Source organism: Bombyx mori, chromosome 1 (genome assembly GCF_030269925.1).
Source record: "Bombyx mori chromosome 1, ASM3026992v2".
NCBI lineage: Eukaryota > Metazoa > Arthropoda > Insecta > Lepidoptera > Bombycidae > Bombyx > Bombyx mori.
In genome coordinates, this window is record NC_085107.1 from 3,314,423 (window position 1) to 3,334,936 (window position 20,514).

The 20,514-nt window shown below is 35.8% G+C and overlaps 2 protein-coding genes across 4 annotated transcripts in view; both read left to right on the forward strand.

The window, feature by feature from the left end:
• Window positions 1-9,198, forward strand: part of LOC101743706 (inositol polyphosphate-4-phosphatase type I A) — a 49,950-nt gene extending 40,752 nt beyond the window's left edge. The window contains exons 19-20 of one of the 3 annotated variants that reach the window (XR_005244867.2): window positions 248-431; window positions 2,395-9,198. Coding sequence is in view for 1 of the 3 variants with exons in the window: in XM_038011970.2 (XP_037867898.1) it covers window positions 248-380 (133 nt within the window). In the remaining 2 variants the exon portion in view is untranslated. Of the gene's footprint in view, window positions 1-247 lie in introns of all 3 variants that reach the window. The other 2 variants (XR_009976700.1, XM_038011970.2) reach the window with 2 other exon arrangements.
• Window positions 9,199-10,526: 1,328 nt separating this feature from the next.
• LOC101737036 (probable NADH dehydrogenase [ubiquinone] 1 alpha subcomplex subunit 12) lies at window positions 10,527-20,485 on the forward strand. Its single transcript, XM_004932775.5, has 4 exons — window positions 10,527-10,793; window positions 12,426-12,551; window positions 13,834-14,026; window positions 20,362-20,485. Exons 1-4 carry the CDS (start codon window positions 10,686-10,688, stop codon window positions 20,397-20,399), a joined length of 465 nt encoding a protein of 154 aa, XP_004932832.1. The 5' UTR covers window positions 10,527-10,685; the 3' UTR covers window positions 20,400-20,485.
• The last annotated feature ends 29 nt before the right edge of the window (window positions 20,486-20,514 follow it).

The window sequence follows — 20,514 nt, forward strand, 5'->3', positions numbered from 1 at the left end:
TGTGCTCGTTCACCCGTCTAAACAATGTAAAAGCAAAGAAGGTGAGGTTATGTACAGTGTTCTCGTGTATGTGAACCCTTTATTCGTCCCTTAAAATTTTCGCTAAAGATAAAGACAGCATCGAGGTTCCTACCCATTCACTACTCACATAGGCTCAAACCACACTCGCCATCACTAGTCACGTAGAATAAAAAAAAAAAAAAAATTTAATTTATTAATTGAAGCATATTGGAAACGTTCGTTACAGCGAGGGCTGTCGCCGTGCTAACACCCAAAAGAACATCGGTGTTAGAAAATACGCCTTCACTAAGAAGCAAGTGATGACCCTGCCGGGCGATTACCGTCCGCCCGCCGGAACATATGGCATCACCCAAACATAAACCCGCCACGATTAAATTCAAATATAAACAGAAAAAAAAAATTGGCAAAGAGTAAGTACGGAATGCAAAAGAAAAAAAATTATAATAAAAACGGTTTGCTATCATTGGTGACGGAACGATCTTTGTTTGTAAAAAGTATAATAAATTTCATTCCTTTTATATAATAGTTTGGTTTAACATAACATAAACTTACTTGATCAAAACTAAAACTACTATATAACAAATTCAAAATGAGTATAACAGGTCTGGTCGCAAGTTGATTCATTATACGATTTACATAAAAAAAGTACAATTTGGTTCGTCATAATTATATTAAAATATTTTTTTTATTATATATTAAAAATGAAAAAAAAACAATTCAGTTGTCAAATAACATGAAAATACGATATAAGTTGATAATATTTGTTCGATATTATATATTATTTTTAGTAACTATGGGGACATTTCAACATTGCGGGAATTAATTCTTTAAAATTGTCATTTAAATCATTTTAAATATCATTTTTTTAATTATTCGAATAACTTACGAGTACATATATTATGTAGAAAATAATCTATGATTATTGTTATTTGTTTATATAAAAGCCACGACTTTGCTTTGAAAATTCTCCGTATATATGTATTTCTGTTGTATATAGTATCCGTTGGGTGAGCACGCGGGCAGCGCCTCTAGCGGATTCACTTCAGACTAATCTAGAATAATCTAGAGTAGAGTATAAAGATAATCTGAAGATCTTTTGTTAGTAAACTTTAAATTGCTTGGGTTTGTGGCTATTGAACTTAAAAAAACAATGCGTGCCAAATTTCGCATAGTTTTGACGGTTATACATATGTAGTTGCAATAAACTTTACAGCTATCACACCCTATTGTTCTATAATAATCTCAAACTTTAGGTCTACAAAATTTTTAGTAAGGTTTGAGTAGTTGGTTGATGTGCACCCAAACGATAAAATTATAATTAATTTACTCTAAAATGAGATTCTCAATAAATAAATAGTATATATAATTAATATAATATTAATTTGATTTAGTATTATAATAATTTATTGGAACCTTCCATTGGAATTTTATATGAATGTACACTCACATATGATGAATTTGTTTTGTTGAGGCCTCAAACTTAAGCCCAATTAGACATTAAACTACTTAAATAGAGCAGCTATTGTTTTCAATATTAATCTGGACATATCTTGGCTATTCATCAGATACTACTTATCATAATATATTTTTACAATTTATGTTACAGTTTTTCTGTTATTTATAGTAAGTTTTGTTTAAGACTTATTTTTTCTCAAGAAATTATGAAATTTAACATTTTCTTTACCTTTTTATATTTATTTTGTATGGTACCTTAGAATATTATGTTATGAAGTCTGTTAATTAAAAAAAAGTATTTTAGATGGAAAACTGTTCGGTTTATAACAAAATTATCACCCTATTTACTAAATATTTAGGTTTGCCTACTTTTGCCGCTAGGGGCGCTGTTCCAATTGCATACAAATTTCAGTTAACTTTTACGCTATCGAGAACGTTAAAAAACTCTCACTAAGCACACAATACCATTTTATTCTCAGCTAGGACGCCGGAGCTCAAACAGTTAATATAATATTTACATATAACACCAAACTAGCGCAATTTGTAATAACATGTATTATCAACTTTTATCTATTAAGTGCTCGCATCAATAAATATTAACCACATTAATATATTATAAGTATATACTATAATAGTCAATATTACAAACGTATTCTTCCAGCACATTTGCCAAAAATATACACGATAAAGTAATCAAAAGTATTAATTCAACGAAAAATAACTTCCCTTACTAAAAATTATAGAATGATGTAGATATAATTCTAAAAAAAAACAAAAAAAATCAAACTTCTTTATACATTGTTTCTTGTTTTAAAAAATTTTACTTTTAAATTGTCTAGAAAATTATTTGTAAATGACAATGTTCGTTTTTTTTTTCGTCTAAATTAACAATCATTTTTAATTAATTTTTCACCTCAGCAGCTCAAACATGCCGCTTTTGCTGCGAGACAACAGTGAACAAAACAAGATTTTGATTCGTCAAAATAGCTTTTTAATTTTTCAATCTTCAGTGCCACAAATTGACATTGTTCAGCCATAAATTTGAAACATTCGAATTTTACTGTGCTCTGTCTCTTTCAAATGCATATAAAAAAGCGAGTGAAAAAAACAAACCCCTTCGAAATTCGATTTTGGAATTCGACTTCAAAGAAAACACGTTCGGAAACGTATAATAACCTACAATTTTAAAGATATTTTTAATAAAGAAATCATATTAAATAATAAACGTTATTTCAATCTATTGCTGTTCATTTCTCTGTCTCTTAAATAGTATGTGTTCTCACTGCTGAGGTGAAAAGTTATGTGTGCAACAGGAGAGCAAAGTATTTTGCATCTCGTGCTGTTGAGTCCCTCACTACGCTCGTGAATCAATCATAGAATCCTTCGCTTGCTCGGAACTCAAAATCAGCACTCGAAACAAAAAAAATAACTTTGCTCTCCTATTGTTGCACAAATAACTATTGTGTTATTACTGTTATAAGAATCTCCATTCATGTTGAAATCCAGTGTGATTTATCAATCGCTACGGGAGTGCCAAATTAATTCGTTTCAAATTTTCGTTACATGACATCGATTGAAATGTGGTTTATGCATATGAATCTGTAATATTATTGTGACGTGTTTGGTACGTTGAATTTTTAGAGAATATTTCACAAAATTTCTGAATATTTCACACCACTGGTCAGTTGTCTCTTGTTGATTAATTAATTATAATGTAAATTTTCATGTAAAAAATGTTCCTAAGAATACTAAAATATTCAGCGAATATAAAAATTAACATGGTCTGACTAGATTGTCGTGCCCCAATCTAAATTGAAAATGCATTGTGATGATGTAAAGATAGATTTTAATAAACTTAGAGTATTCGATTTAATGTGCTAAAAACTTGTTATTGTGTCAAAATATCTATTGTTGTGTGAAATTTCATCAACAGAATTAATTACATAAATTACTTAGATCGTTTTCCCCAAATTTAGGATAATGCAACGCACATTTTTTATACACGCGACTGTACGGAAATGCGTGCGAGCACGCACGTTGTGGAGCGTACAAATAAGGTATGCGAATTTGCGCGTTAGACAGTTAACAATACGGTCTTTATTCGTATAAATGGACATTGACTATGTTAACGGAAAAAGTTAGTACGAATCCCATATTAGTAGTATCACGGAAACACATCAATGTTTTAGTATTATATATATTGTAATTCCGTCTAATAATTGAATCTGTCGTTTTTGTTTTAAAAAATATATAGAATTTTATTTACATTAATTTCAAAGTAAATTTATGTTATAATTCAACGGAAGGACGACTGGAAGAGTTTTGTACTAATAAAATTACTTAAAAAAAATTAATGAATTTTCTCGAAATGAGGGTAGAAGTACGATTCGTATGTATTAGTAATATATAATATATATATATTTTAGTAAACTTAGTGTTGTATCCGTCAAATGTGAATTATAAATTAACCGAAGGAAACTTCTTGTTGAACTAGAAAGATGTTTTATAGTTTTTGAATTTCATAGAAGTGTTTTTAACAAATTTGTAACTTAAGCTGTTATTGTTATCTTGTTAGTTCATCGTAAATTTTAAGCAAAACTTAGTCAATTACAAAAACAGAACTACCTGTAATAGCATGCCTCTCTGTAAAGTAGCAAATAGTTGGCATCCATTAAAACACTATAATATAATTTACATTTGGACGGAGTTTATATTATCAATGTTGTAATATGTAAGTCGGTAGTATTATAGTACTCGTAGTTGTTATAAAAAATGTACTTAATTTAGCTTCGTCATTCGAAAAGTATTAGTTTATTGTTTGAAATTAAATTTTCTCATATTATATTAAATTATAATTTTTTTTATACATGGCATAAAATAAATTTCTTTTAAAGTATTTTACTATGGCCTGGTAACATAATTATTGATGTTAGTCGAATCCGGATATGCTATTACGAATCTATAAAAATATCGAATTATTTGAACGAATGTTATTTAGTTATTGTTTTTTTTTTCGATCAGTCAGCGGTGAAACGATTTTTTTTAGTCGGTTTCGATAATTCCTTGGCGTCTGTATCGATAATATTTACGTAATAATATTATGTTATAAGAATCGATTGTTGGACTTTTCGATGTTTTGGATAGCAAATCTTTGAGACATCGGTTCTAGAGGTTGGCTCATATCGAACTAATAAAAAAAAATCTATTAAATAAAAACATAATGAAATCTGCGCTGCTCTCCTGTATTCGGATGTCGGACGTCAGATACAATTGGACCAACGTCGAGAATGATGTGAACGGGTAACGTCTTGGTTTTTATTATTCAACGTTATCTAGCATTAGGTATTCGTAATCCCTCGTGGAGTTTTCTGGGCACGTTTTTAGTGAAACGGTTTGTAGGTTTCCTGCGTGTCGTTTCTTTCATGTAACGCTGGATTCACATTTGTAGGAATTGAGATTGCGTTGGCCATTACGTAAGATCTAATGTCTTATGTGCAGAAGAATATTTCGCGAGCCGCTTCAAGAAAATTCGTTGTTGGTTTTGGAACGAAGTTCCTTATGGGACAATGCGGAGGGGTACCCTAATGGGGAAAAACGTCCGTAACGTAAGATTTTTATTAGTAATGCACACAGTGTACGACTTAACTTTGTAATAACGTACAAAAAATAACATATTTTTTTATCATTCATTGACCACGATCTCAGAGCGTTCGTTCGCGCAATACACTAACTCTTATGCAAACAACCGTGAATGAAGTGTACCACAATAAGTTCGCACGCTACCGAATGACCGTGGGTTGTTGCGAAATCTCAAGTTTTATTTTCTTTATACCTCGAATAGAACTTAAAATTAATATTTTTGGCATAAGGAACTTCGTTCCTATCCGGTGTCCCGCGACACCACACACCTTTTCTATTGTAGATCGGTGTTATGTAAAAATTGTCGCACTCTCCTTACCGGATCATACGATTGCATCGCGACAGAAACACAATAGCACAAGTGAAATCCAAATCGTGATTGTAGAAATCATTATATTCCGGCGATTAGCTTCTGTACCGTGAACGCCATGTGATCTCCTGTTATCTTCGCAGCTTTTTTGCTGTGAAAACGGTTTTATCAAATCTCCGCCTCTAATCGCGATTCAACATAGTAATGAACGTTTGCCGGTATAATTGTTGGCACTTCAGTTGTTTTTGTTTTAGTACGATCAATCTATGATAGATGGCGGGTAGGCTAATGACGGTAGTTACGATTTCGACCAGGACCTTCATCAGTACAATATTATATTTTTATGCGTTACTCTCTTCCCAAACCTTGAGTTTAAACAAATGCCCTAGGAAAATAGGCCTTGTGGTTCGCGTGTTAGTTGCGAAATCAGAATGACTTGTGATTTTGTGTACACATTATCTGGCCTACGCAAGCTGCTACTATAAATGTGGGTTCATATTAAGCATCAACGATTGGCACCAGGGAAATAATGTTCCAACTGAAAAACAAAAAATTTTGAGTACCGTTGACTTGGTGGTGAAGTGTGATGGCTTTATTTTTTTTAGAAACATAATACTGATCTTCCACAGTGGGATGTGTCTGTTTAACCATTAGTCCGGATCGAACCGATATCTGCTATAACCAATAGAAGTTGTTCCTTGTTTAGTTTTATTATTATAAATATGGTATAAAATAATGAACCTTTCTTCACATTCCAACGAAGTTCTTAAGATATATATACCGTTATCAGAATGTTGCCAGTGTAAACATGTACCATATTTACAATGTTCGTAGATTTCAATTTTTAAAAAAATGTATTTTTTAACGAAATAACTGCGTTTTTGCAGTAATGAAAAAAAAGTTATCCTTAGTTACTTGTTTAAAAAAATATTTTATTATAATTAACATAGAGTTGAAGTTATCAAATTGATTTTAGTCGGTTAGGAATTTTCGTTGAAATTATTGTTTCAATTAATGGTGCCATTTAATGTTGATAGCACTGTAGATTGTCTTTATGTAATTCTAAGGGAATTTTTCACACTTTAAAACCTTATCTACTTAGTAAGTTTGAACAAGGATTTTTATCAATCGTACTTATGTTCATTTTCTTCTTCCGCCTATTACGGAACATTTTTCTTAGTAACATATTATGATTATTCATTTTAATATCCATTCATACGTTCATTAATAAATATTAAAATTTTGTTCAGATATTTAAACTTGCAATCAGTAATATCATCTTTTTTTGACGTCCCCTCTTATCCATCTGCCTTTATAAGGTTTTGTTTTTCATGGTTTTTTTTTGAAGTGAAACTTCTTTAGGCGCATGGGGGTAAATGTTTATAGAACGTCACGCAGGTATGCAACGGAAGTGACATCAAACTACTATTGAAATTAAGTACTTGTCAAATGTCAGTAGTAGTAGTTGTTGTATTTTTCCAACTGGAAAGGCAAATGTATCATACCATACAGCCTAATATTTTATAATTTTTTTGTGAAAAATGTTAATAGTAATTGAAATGAAATGAAAAGAATTTGGAACATTAATTAAATAGCATGAAATTAAATAAGTCAATTCAATTGGCAAAATATTAGTCATTTACAATTTAGAAATCTAAACATAATGTGACTGTCAACACTGAGGTTTGAGATTGACATTTGACAGTCTTTTGGCGGGAACATATCTTCCTTTTCCCTTCCTCTAAGTCTCGGAAATCTAAAGTTTTAGATTTGTATAAATATAAGCAAGACTTATAAAATTAGTTCGCCAAAAAAGTTTCACTTCTGACATGTGTACTTTGTACGCACGCACTTTTTTTTTCATTAAACGATACCATTTTAATTTAACCCTTTGACTGCCATAGAAGTCATCATTGCCCTACGTTGCGCATTGAAGTAATTATGTCGATTTCTGTTACTAAGGCGCCGGAATATCTAGTAGACTCTGGGAAAGACGAATCCGAAGAAACTGAGAATGAATCTATTTCTAAGAAATCTAAAAGACTAAAATATATATAAAAAAAGATGTGTGGTGTCGTGGGACACCGGATAGGAACGAAGTTCCATATAAAAAAAAAAAGAATTACGAGAAAAAAATCGCGCGGTGAAATATCGCTGTGCGGAAAACAAGGCCTTATTCCACAGACTTTTTCTTACGGTTTTTACTATCACATTTTTTCAGTTCGGTCGCGCAGCAAAATCCCTAACTCATCCAAGCCTGCCGTAAGGAACTTCATTCCAAAAACAAAAGAAGGCAAAGTTAGGCAATCCAGACGCTTAGTAACAGAAATCGACATAATTACTTCAGTGCGCCGCGTAAGGCACCGGTGACCTACATCGCAGTCATTTATCGTAGTAAATAGCTTCCAAGTTCATTGTTTATCAACGAATTAAAAACAAATGTCTTTTTGTGGACAGATTTCGTATTTTAGTAGTTGCACGGTCGATGATCTTACTATAAACGTAATCTTTAAATTGAACATGAACGATGATACGTCTTGCAGTTTTTGTTTTGCCTTGTATGTCCTGTCCGTTGTTATTCTAAGCTAGATATTATGTAGATTTATCGAATTCTAGTTCATTTCCACATGACCCCACTCGTTAATTAAACACCTACAGCCGTCATTTTGATTACTGTTCATTTTATAAACCAAACGATCTTTTTTGCAGCTTAATACGGATGCCAAGTTATACGTGCCATTAATATGAGACCGTCAGCGCAAAAGTGCCCTAAGCTTACCATAGACAAAGAAATAATAATGTTTACAAAGCCATCTGTTATCTATGAGTGAAACTATGGATAGGCCGGTTTCGCATCAAAATTTATTATATATTAAGTAAATTGCAATATTGCAATAAGCATGAAAAATAGTGGGTTAGGCCACTTTTACGCTGACGGCCTCATATCTGTGTTCCTCTCGCAATTGGCACTTATTTACTGTAATTCTCGAAGTTATTCATGAATCGTAGCCGTGCATCGTTTCATCTTAGACTTAGTCTGTATTTGTAAGGTTTACATACATACATAGGTCATACGAGTAAGTTCCGAATGACTGGGAAAAAAAAAACAAAAAAAATTCTAAACCCTCTTTATAGAAGTGACTTATTTTAGTTTCCAACGATTTTTGTGGTGTTAAAATTTAGTCTCGCTCTTACTTCACTCTAACGATAAATGATTTCGGAATTTCAATGCTCTAGGAACCATAAATATTTTTGGTAAATAGGTTAATATAGATTTAGTGACTATAAGATGTTATAGGGTGTGTAGTGGCCATGTTGAAACTTGATTTCTATAGAATTAAAAGTAATAAATATTTCACAAGAGTCTGATTGATTGAACAAAATAATTCTAAACACAATATTATATGTCTTTATAAGATTTAAATTATTGTCAAATAAAAACAATCTTCCACTTTGACTATAATTAGGCCTATGTTCCTAGTGCTACTATCAATCAGTAACTGTATTCATCTATAATCTGCTCTGAACTGTGTCCTCTCTCATGTGCCTTAAAGTAGTAAAATATAAGAACAATTTTTGCGTGTACTTAATATTTTCCTTCTAAATCGATAGAGTGAAGTATTTAAAGGACTGTCTTCAACGAAATCACGTATAAATTTCTGCAGTCCTAGTGAAAGAAATCGTTTTTAATTGATTAGGCTGTGAATCACCACGTAATCATTGTCAAAATTTTACCTTTACTTTTAATAAATTTCCGTATGTTGCTTTTGTCATTCGTCTTTTATTTATTAACCTACCTTTATTCCTTTCTTGATGAAAAAGTAGTAATATTTAAAAATGTTTTGCCGACCCTTTTGAAAACTTAGTGTACGACCAAAATCGACAGTTCGTTTCCAGGGATATTTTCTGCCACGCACCATCCGGCTTCGGAATAAACTCTTAACGGTGTTTTCCGAGCGCTATGACATGTCCTTCTTCAAACGAGGCTTGCGGAGAGTACTCAATGGTAGGCAGCGACTTGGCTGTGCGCCTGGTATTGCTGACGTCCATGATTTTTTTTTTACTACGGCTGCCCCACCCTTCAGACCGAAACGCATTACTGCTTCGCGGCAGAAATAGGCGGGGTGGTGGTACCTACCCGTGCGGACTAACAAGAGGTCCTACCATTAGTTAACGAGCGACGGTAACCACTTACCATAAGGTGGGCCGTCTAAAAAGGCAATACAAAAAAAAAATGAAGAAGCTCCCTTCCAATGTTGATATTGGGAAGAAAACAAAGGCTTGGATACTGGTAGCTGGAATACATAAACATGAAACTCAAGAAGCCTGGCTTGCGAGATGCCAAAAATTATATTGTTGCTATCAATTAGGGAGGAGATTTCGACTATTATGACGAGTCGTCGAGTTTCAGTGGCAACATGGAAGATACTGTGCTCGCTCACGCGGCCCGCGTACATTTAAACTTTATCCAAGTAATCCAATCCCGTTTCTGAAGTATAGCCGTCGGAGCACCGTGCTATGTCACGAATGTTGTGTAATACTGTTGTTCATAATCTAGTCACAATAGTTAATATGTGTATTATTTTTGGAAAATTCGACATTCGTCTTAGAGAATATTTAAAATTCGCATCACTCACCACTCTGCCACGCACCATCTGGCTATGGAATGAGCTCCCCTCCACGGTGTTTCCCGAGCGCTATGACATGTCCTTCTTCAAACGAGGCTTGTGGAGAGTATTAAGCGGTAGGCAGCGGCTTGGCTCTGCCCCTGGCATTGCTGAAGTCCATGGGCGACGGTAACCACTCACCAGCAGGTGGGCCGTATGCTGGTCTGCCTACAAGGGCAATAAAAAAAAAACTCAATCCGAGTTAATCGGGCATTTCAATTACTAGATCACGGCGATTATAGGTATTAAAACTCCACAGAAATAGGTAACGAATTGCGCGTTGATATTTAGATAGATACAAACAAATCTAATAATATGACGTTAATGTGATGTCTCCTTATTTAAACTACATATTATCAGTACTTTGGACTTAATATAAATATTTACGGACAATTACTGTACCATTTATTTTGTTGATAACCCGCGCACGATTAAAAACTCATACATTATGCAATGTCTTGAGGTCGCTGTCAAATGTTGACATACTGATTATTAAATTGGACATAAACGTACAAGCCAATATTTCAGTGGACAAAACGAGTAAATAGCACTTGTGACTGATATATGTGATATATTTTATACGTGTATTCAAAATGTCGTATTTGGCTTTAGATAAATGGGCTCGAGTTATTAGAATGACGATTCAGAACGGTGGACTGTTTAAATCTCTATATAAAATTTGGAGAATGGACACGTTAAAGGTATATAACATTTAATAAGTTTAATAAAATCTTGGAATAACTAATATACCTATTGTTCTATCGAAATTTTAGATCCATCCTCCATCTATACCTCCATACTAATATTATAAATGTTTAAAGTTTGTTTGCATGTTCTTTTTTCACGTCGAAAAGAAGCAACGGAGAGACATGATTTTTTTTAAAAGTAATTGTTTTAAATTAGGAGATTTGACATGTGCTATCTTTTATTCCGAAAATATACTCATTCTCACCGGAAAATACATTGACGCTTTAGGTGGAGCTAAGCGCGCGAACATCTACCAAAATCATATATTTGAGCTTATCGAGACAGGAATAAGAAGACAGCTCATATAAATCTAAAAATGTAAAGCATAATTTTGTCTATGTTTGACGAAAAGCAGTTAGTCATACGTTCTGGTTTGGAGGGTGGGTCCGATGTTTTGAAATACAACAGGCAACCGGAAACCATTAATATAGAAAAGTGTAAGCAGTAGTAGTTGTAAGAGACCTTAATTAAATTAAAACGATCGTTATCACCATCCTTATTTTTGTGAAATATTGACTGACCATCAGGGACGTCTTAAGCTAGGATGGGGCCCTTGGGCACACAAGAATTGAGGCCTTTTGAAAAGTAAAAAAAGCGAATTATAATAACATTTTTTTACTGAGTATGACCATTTATTATGGGTAATCAAATACAGTATGATATAATATGTCATTAATGATATTAGAATGCTGCTGATTTTTTGGTTACGATTTCGATAACGGTTTCTTTCGGGATTTCTGTTCAGCAAAATCTTCTATTATAGGTATAGTATATGCTTTGTAAATTCCTTGTAACCTTCTGATTACTGATTTGTGAAAAAGTGTAATGTGCCCGACAAAAATGTTTTGAGAATAAACGTGTGAGAGGAGTTGTTGGTCTTTCGGGGCCCCTTGAGAATGGGGGCCCTGGGCACGGGCCCCGTGTGCCCTTATGGTAAAGACGGTATTGCTGACCATTTATTCTTGGTGCCGTAGTTAGCGGCCCTTACTGTTGCGCCTAGGGTCGTTGGTTCGATTCTCATATCGGGCAAACATTCGTGTGATAAATAGTTTACTTTACCCTTTGTCTAGGTGTTCATTATCTGTATATGTATATATTTAAACATATATAAGTATGTCTCTGGTACCCATAACACTGGTAATCCTAAATTAAGGCCGGATGACTGTGCGTGTTTTTTCCCAGTTATTATTCTTATTATACTTGAAATTACCAAACGTAATTTGGTAAGTAGCCCTTTATTTGATCACTGCGTAAACGCGATTGTCCAATAAATCGAGACGCCGTGAATTTGTAGTGCATTTTTACAAATAATCCTTACTAGTGATAGGACCACTTGTGTGTCTGCGCGGGTAGGTACCACGACCCTGCCTATTTCTGCCGTGAAGCAGTAATGCGTTTTGGTTTGAAAGGTGGGGCAGCCGTTGTAACTTACTTGAGACCTTAGAGCTTATATCTCAAGGTGGGTGGCGCGCTTACGTTGTGGATGTCTATGGGTTCCAGCAACCACTTAACACCAGGTGGGCTGTGAGCTCGTCCACCCATGTAAGCAATAAAAATAAATAATAATAATACAATATTCTTTATAGGAAGGTAAATATATCGGCTGTGATGAGTTCGGTAACAAATACTACGAAAATAAGAATTACATGCTTGGCAGAAGTCGCTGGGTCGAATATAATCCGCAATTCAAATGGGACTACGACGCTTCGCAGGTTTGCATAAAATTCATATCAGAATAACATCTGAAATAGATCTGATAGCGTCGACCGACTCCTCGATCAAGTAGTGATTGTTCTATCATTGGCTCCGGAGTGGACTCCTGGTGAAAGTCGATTACTTTATTGAAAAATATATATTAGAAGAATTAAAAGGAAGATTGATGAAAGATAAGATAGAATAGAGATTCGAAGTTTATTCTTTTCTGACAATCCGAGCGAGTGAGGTACATTTTTTTCTGACTTACAAATTTTACGTTGGTGACGCAACAGGGCCGGTCCTGTCGATTCAACATAATAATCTAATATCTCTAATATTGAGTTTTGTATTGTGTGGGACTTTAGCCAGACTCATTATCTATAAAGAATTAATTTTATGTAGGTAACGATAGCTGGCCTAGTGCCAGCCTAGTGCTTATATTTATGATGTGTAGACATAGCAAAATATTTATTTATAATATATATTAACTTAAGGACATTTTGTCGATTGTTTTGCTATAGTCGAATTACAAAAGCTTAATTAATAAAGTCAAAGGCATACTTTTAATTCTTATCCTGTATCATAGATGGCGCTGACAAGTCCAAAAAAATAACAATTCATCTTTATACAGTTTTGAAAATTATATTCTGGATGTTAATAAAAATGTGACAAAATTCGTATCCTCTCGACTCGAATTATTTAGTTAACGTACCTTTAATTAAAAACGAACGGTTTTTTTTGACAGGTTTGATACTTATGATTTCGTTGATCAGTATCAGAAAATATTTTTTTATGGGTTCAACTTAACGTTTGAACGTTTGGTGTTAATGTGAAATTATATCGATTCGAGCGACAGTCGCGATTTAGTTGCTGTTTAAGATGAGGATGACTGTTAGTCCAAGATCCCAGGGCCCCCTGACGTCACGTATTATCTGACGAACGAAATGTGGCCGATTGCGTAGTGTTAGTATGTACTAAGAACGCATGCCTACCTGCTACCTTGCTTAGACGGCCAATTTTCAGGTATCAGGTACGCAAGGTACATAAAATCATGACCTACTTCACATATTTTCTGAAAGCTTATTTTTACGTATGTTTTAGGCAATATCTTTAAAAATAAGTCGCCAATACTCCCAGCAGGTAGGCATGCGTTCTTAGTACATACTAACGCTACGCAATCGGCCACATTTCGTTCGTCGGAAAATACGTGACGTCTGGGGGCCCTGGGATCTTACTCTATCTGATTTAGTCTACCTGGCTCATTAAAAAATTTAATAGTATACGCCCTTGTGGTTACAGGTAACGCCAGAATGGTTCGGCTGGTTACACTACAAGACAGATCGTCTCCCAAGTGAGGACTGCGCGAAGCTGTGCCTGAAGTGCTGCTGTTGGACTCATAGGTGGAGGTTACCTCATACCGAAAACATGAGTGCCACCGAACGCGCTTACTACCCATTCAGGACGACCCGAACTCATATTTCTGTTTGGGATGGTTAGTTCATTGAATACGTACGTATATATTTTTTATTGCTTACATGGGTGAACGAACTCACAGCCCATCTGATGTTAAGTAGTTACTGCAGCCCATAGACATCTACAACGTAAATGCGCCAACCGCCTTGAGATATAAGTTCTAAGGTCTCAGTATAGTTACAACGGCTGCCCCACCCTTCAAACCGAAACGCATTACTGCTTCACGGCAGAAATAGACAGGGTGGTGGTATCTACCCGTGCGGACTCACAAGAGGTCCTACCACCAGTAAAATTAGAGCACTTAAACTAAATATTAGATCCTTACATATGAAATTGACGGGAGGAATATAAAGTCAGTTTTTCTTTTTGTAAAATATATTTAATTAATCAAAGTATGCATCGTTGTTATCTATGAGTTCTGCCATCTCATATGTAGTTCATTGATCCCTTTACTAAAAAAAACTATGGGGGCGAGAATCAATAAGCTCTTTGAAGGCGGTTTGGACTGCCGCATCGGAGAGTACGAGACTCGTAAATGTACCGATCTTTCATGTTTTCCATTGTGCGGTAATAAGCGACGCCAAAGAAAAAAATAATGAGGAAAAACAAACGAATGACTGTTTTCAAAATTCAAACGTACCAGCTAAATGAATTTATAAATTTGGATTTGGAACTCTTAACCAAAGTTTTTTTTTTATTGCCATTGTAGGCAGACGGGCATACGGCTCACCTGATGGTGAGTGGTTACCGTCGCCCATGGACTTCAGCAATGCCAGGGGAGAGCCAAGCCGCTGCCTACCGCTTAATACTCTCCACAAGCCTCGTTTGAAGAAGGACATGTCATAGCGCTCGGGAAACATCGTGGAGGGAAGCTCATTCCATAGCCGGATGGTACGTGGCAAAAAAGACCTCTGGAAACGTACTGTGGATGACCGCAGTGGCTCCAGGTAGTATGGATGAACTCTACTCCGGTGGCGGGCGGTGCGATGGTAAAAACGAGATGCTGGTATCATCTCGAACAATTCTTCAGAGCACTCCCCATGGAACATGAAAAGAGGAGACATTTTGATTCTTATTGATTCTCGCCCCCATAGTTTTTTTTAGTAAAGGGATCAATGAACTACCTATGAGATGGTGGATGATGCATAGATAACAACGATGCATACTTTGATTAATTAAATATATTTTACAAAAAGAAAAACTGACTTTATATTCGTCCCGTCAATTTCGTATGTAAGGACCTAATAATATGTATTCTCTACATGTAAATACTATGTAATATTACTACCGTACTAAGTATTACTAGCACGCTCTTAATACTTCTTTCACAATACAACCTCTTGATTCAAGTCGCATTATAATTCGTAAAATAGGCAAACCTTTACGGTTTTTGCCGAAGAATATACGAGTTTTTATTAATTGAATATTCAAATTATTTTTATTTCTGGAAAATAACGATAGCGAGTAAGACAGTGATATTATTGTGCTTTTTGAATTACTAACGTCCACCGTCGTCTTCCAATATAGGCTATGATTATTTGTTATTAAATAAATATATATATATAGATATACCTGTGCGCATTGATAAATGTGTAAGGGAGGTGTTTAGACTAATGATAGTGCCAGGGATTTGACACGACACGACTCCGCAGAAAGGTTGTGGCGATAAATAATTTAATTACGTAAAGGAACCATTCTCATAGAAGTAATAATACAATAAGCTCGCTTTTACACGAGGCTTCACTCTTGTTGTAACAAAATAATTTATTACAAGAGAATAGTACTATTTTTAGATGAAGGGTCTTTGTTCTATGTTGTTTGCTGTACTACAGACATTTTACTTTAAAATTTCATGGGAATTCGTTGAATGGTTAAGCCGTGGAAGCGTAGCAAACAAACAAAGCATTTGTGATATTACTATTTTTTATTGCTCAAACGCAGGAACGACTTCACGGCCCACCTGGCGTTAAATGTTTACCAGAGCCCATATCATAGACATCATAAAGTTTTTGTCACCATCGACCTATTTGCATAGTTATTACGTAAATTACAATTTTGGCGGTCCTGATTTTTATTACACAATAATATTACGTTTATTACGCTAATAAACACATTTTCTTTCGTTTCTTTGAATTTTTGTGAATTCCTCTTCCTCACAATACCTCCAGACTGGATCTGCTCTCACAAACTAGCATCTTTTGAGATGTTAACCAGAATTTTTGTTTTTTTTGCGTCTCCATTTGTAAATATCTCGGGTATTGTTGTCATTGACTCGTTTTTGGGGTGATTTTTATGTGAACTCCTGTGTGCATTGCCATAATTACCCGCTTTAGACTCGTGTGTTCTTTGACAGAATCACATGCTACGACAGACTTGCACAAGTTCAGACTCATTGAATTTATTAATTAAATTTTTAGTGAGCCAATTTAGTGTCGCCCAAAAGTATTTGTGTTTGACTTGCTCTCAGTATGATAAGTATGTCCACTTCTTCAACATAAACCGGAAATATTATTCAAAACATACAGAAACGCAGCTTATGTTTTATATTTGCGGCTAACTCTTCTTCTTGCGCTTAAATATGGGGGGTTGGCGCAGTCCTGTGTCTCCGCATATCCTATTCTTCCATTCCAGCTTGTCATACGTCGTCTCTGCACAGACACCCTTCTCTCCCAAATCCTCTTTCACACTATCAGTATTTTTAAGATGCCCTCTACTATGTAAATACTTTCACACCCCGGATGTTTTCAGCCACAACCTCTCTTTGCGCATATTTAAGTTGCTGGCTAACGAAATAGCTAATTTTTAAAACGATATTTTTTGTCTTAATTACGCTGTGAGTGAATAGTTTTTTTTTTTTTTGTAAAACATATGTATATATCATGCATCTGACACTTCGTAAAAACGTTATTTTCGCGTGATATTGTGCATAATCACAAGCGCATATCGTTTTTGCACTTTACGCCAAGCGATAACTTTTCAGTGGCCGCTGATAGCTTTTCGACACGTTACATTGTTGCGAAAATGTTTAATTAAGATTAAATTTATTTATCTTCAATTGTATTTTTTTGTGTGTCTTTGACTGCTTATATTTTATTGAGTGTTGGCCAAGATCAAGGGGGCAGTTGACGATTGCTGTTGAAAGATTTTGTTATGTAATCTCTCATCACGCTATCTGTCCGTCAAGCACGAAAATCTATCGAAATCGTAACGTAAATATATTGAGTCCTTGATACGAAAACGCATCATTACATTAGACGGTAGTACTCGGCAGTCAGCCCTCGAGATTTACGTTACCGTATGTCAAAACAGTTGACGTGCTCTCGATTATGAGTGCAAGTTTCGAGGCTCAAGATCGTGACGATTCAATTGCAAAACGAAAGTAAATAAATTAATTCGTGCTACTAAAATTAATTATTTTTACGGACGTTAGGGGTGCTGTTTAAATCCTATACATTTTTCTCGATAGCCATACGAAAACCTTTTCGATGCTCAGTCGTGCTCGCCGCTCTGTTGGAACGGTCATCGTTGTCGTCAAACGAGTAAATTAACTCACAGTGTTAGCCCACTGAGTTTCTCGCTGGATCTTCTCAATGGGTCGCGTTTCCGATCCCGTGGTAGATTCTGCGAAGCACGGCTCTGGCTAGGGTTCATGTTAGGAACAACGTCAGGTTTGAGCCCCGTGAGCTCACCTACTCGCCCGGTGAGGCTGATATGGTCTCTCAAGACCATAAGTTTAGATTAGGATTAAAAAAAACCTCTGCTGGTTGATACGGGACATCAAGTAAATTACCTGCGTTCAGTTTATAACGAAACGAATAAATCTCTAGTTTTGTTGTTGAGGCGCCGAATAATTGTACAGCACAATACCTTCTTCAGTAATTCTGACGAGTACCTATTAAATATTTGGTTACGGAACCACGCTGTGAGGTGTTTGGAAGTGCCTAAAGTTTATCTGGAGCGCGAGCAGTAGGCTAGGTAACACAGCCGTAATGGGCATCCTACGAAATATGCTGATTTCACAACTCTCTTTCCGGGACTGCCGCTAGTTATACAACCGATCCAGGCGATGGATCAACGCAACGCCGACTTTACTCTAAGCAGGTCTTGCAGGATCCACGAACCCTCTCTCCGTGTTTTTAGGTTCTTCAAAAAAAAAGTGAGTGGCGGATTTACGTTGTAGATGTGTTCCAGTAAACGTAACACCAGGTGGGCTGTGAGCTCGTCCATCTATCTAAGCAATAAATAAATAAAAAACACTGATGAGCGCCCTCGTTGAACTCATCGAATAACAACGAAGAGTTGATTGTGCAACCTAGCCGATTGACACAACTCACTGAGATTCTCGTCTGATCCTGTTAGTGAGTTGTGCTTCCAATCCAGTAGATTCAGCGAAGCACTGATCTCGCTAGGGCTAGTGTTAGCAAATTCTCTCAGGTTTTTTTTTTTATTGCCCTTGTAGGCAGACGAGCATACGGCCCACCTGATGGTGAGTGGTTACCGTCGCCCATGGACTTCAGCAATGCCAAGGGCAGAGCCAAGCCGCTGCCTACAAAGCTCACCTATCCATCCGGGCGTATCTAGAATAGCTCCTTAGGCTTTTCCTTAGACTTTACCAGCGATTAGGTAGGAAAAAAAAAACAAATTTCATTTACAATGCGATACAGTAAATTTCAGAGTTCCGCGTTGCGTAAAACTCGGGCCATACTTATGGCCTCCATCCGATCACTTACTGTTACTGTTTTAACGTTTGCTAAGGAAATGCAAAGAAAATGTTGAAATGTTGTCGTAAGCCGAAAGTATATTAGACATACCTATAGGTACTTTGAAAATTAAAATTACATGAAACGGCAAAAATGATGCTCTAGTATAGGGCTTAGAATGAACGCCCCTCCATCGTTTTTCCCGAGAGCTATTACATATCCTTCTTGAAGCGAGATTGGCCGCCACTATTCATCGGTAGGCAGCGGCTTGGCTCTTCTGAAATCCATGAACGACGGCAATCACTCACCATCAGGTGTGGCGTATGCTCGCCTGCCCATAGGTGCAATAACAAAATGTTCGTCTTAGCTGAACATTTTTATGTTTTGTTATTTTCAAAGACATAATAGCAAACCGCTTGCTTCAGTAGTGCATGCTGTCAGCATCAGTAATTGCGAGCGAATTAACCCACAGACACAGCCCACTGAGTTTCTTGCCGGATCATCTCAGTGGGTCGCGTTTCCGACCCGGTGGTAGATTCTGTGAAGCACTGCTCTTGTTAGGGCCAGTGTTAGCAACACTCCGGTTTGAGCCCCGTGAACTCACCTACACGTTAGGGTGAAGGTGAAATAGCCTCTCAAGGCTATCAACATAGGAAAAAAAAAGTAATTGTGTTGGCATTTAGATTGAGACTGAGTCCGCACAGGTAAAGCCCAGCTATCGTACCTATTTCTACGGCAAATCAGTAGGTACCTAATCAGTTTTGATTTGAACGATGAAACAGCCATGACGCGTCTCGAGCTGACTGGCAGTATTTACGTTGTGGATTACATGGACTCCGGTAAAACTATAAACGCTGTAAGATTATACGCCTGTCAACAAAATTTGCTTAGTGCGAGTTTTTTAACTTCTCCAACTCCATACAAATTTGATTTAACTTTTACGCGATCGAGAAGTTACTATTACGCGATCGGGAAGTTAAAAAACTCTCACTAATCACAGTTTTAAAATAAAAAAATCGGTCGTCTGTAAAGTCGGCTTACTGACGATAGTTGAACGTGACAACGTCATAAGAAAATACGCCTCAGAGCGAGGTAACGCCACATGAGTCATGTTTTTTCGTGCGTGCAGCCGACTCCATCGAATTTTAAGACGTTGTCACGTCAAAAATTAAATTTGAAACAATCACTATGGCGCTGATAATGTTGAAGAACGAAACGCAGTATGTTGCTCTTTCGTGCGTCAAATCGAGAACTTTGCGGTATAATCTTGCACGAGTGAATTATTGCGCACCTAAGCCACGTTTGTGCTTGTGAGTGTTACCGCCGTTTCGTATTCACTCGTACCTATTCGCGCAGACAAGACGATGCGTGTAAACGAAGCTTTACGCTTCACAGTATTCTGTGAGAAGAACTGGATTAAAATGTTATTTGTTATACTTATGTAACAATGAGATTTATTGTTGAAATTATTATTTCCTTAAAGAGCAAATAATATTCATAATAATTAACTGAGCTCTTCAAAACTACAATAAGTTTAATAATTGTGGTTTAAATTGATTGAATACGTAGGTATAGAGCACTGGTTTTTTTTAAATATATATGAATTTTGGAATCTATATGCTCGGTAATAATATGTAGCTGTTTTTATTTTCAGGTCGTTCGATATGCAATCGTCCTTGCTTCCCACTGTAAGCCGACCTTCAGAATTTTAATCACGTGGCAATACATTTTTTTCACCACTATAGATTAGTACTTGAATAAATATTTCTGAACTCATATTTGGTATTGTATTTTCGTAGTAGATACA

Excerpts from the sequence above, each read along its gene's own strand:
- LOC101737036 (XM_004932775.5), top strand. The coding sequence starts at position 10,686 with ATGTCGTATTTGGCTTTAGATAAATGGGCTCGAGTTATTAGAATGACG. Across the intron at positions 12,552-13,833 it reads GGGACTACGACGCTTCGCAG|GTAACGCCAGAATGGTTCGG; the intron begins GTTTGCATAAAA and ends TTGTGGTTACAG. Across the intron at positions 14,027-20,361 it reads TCATATTTCTGTTTGGGATG|GTCGTTCGATATGCAATCGT; the intron begins GTTAGTTCATTG and ends TTTTATTTTCAG.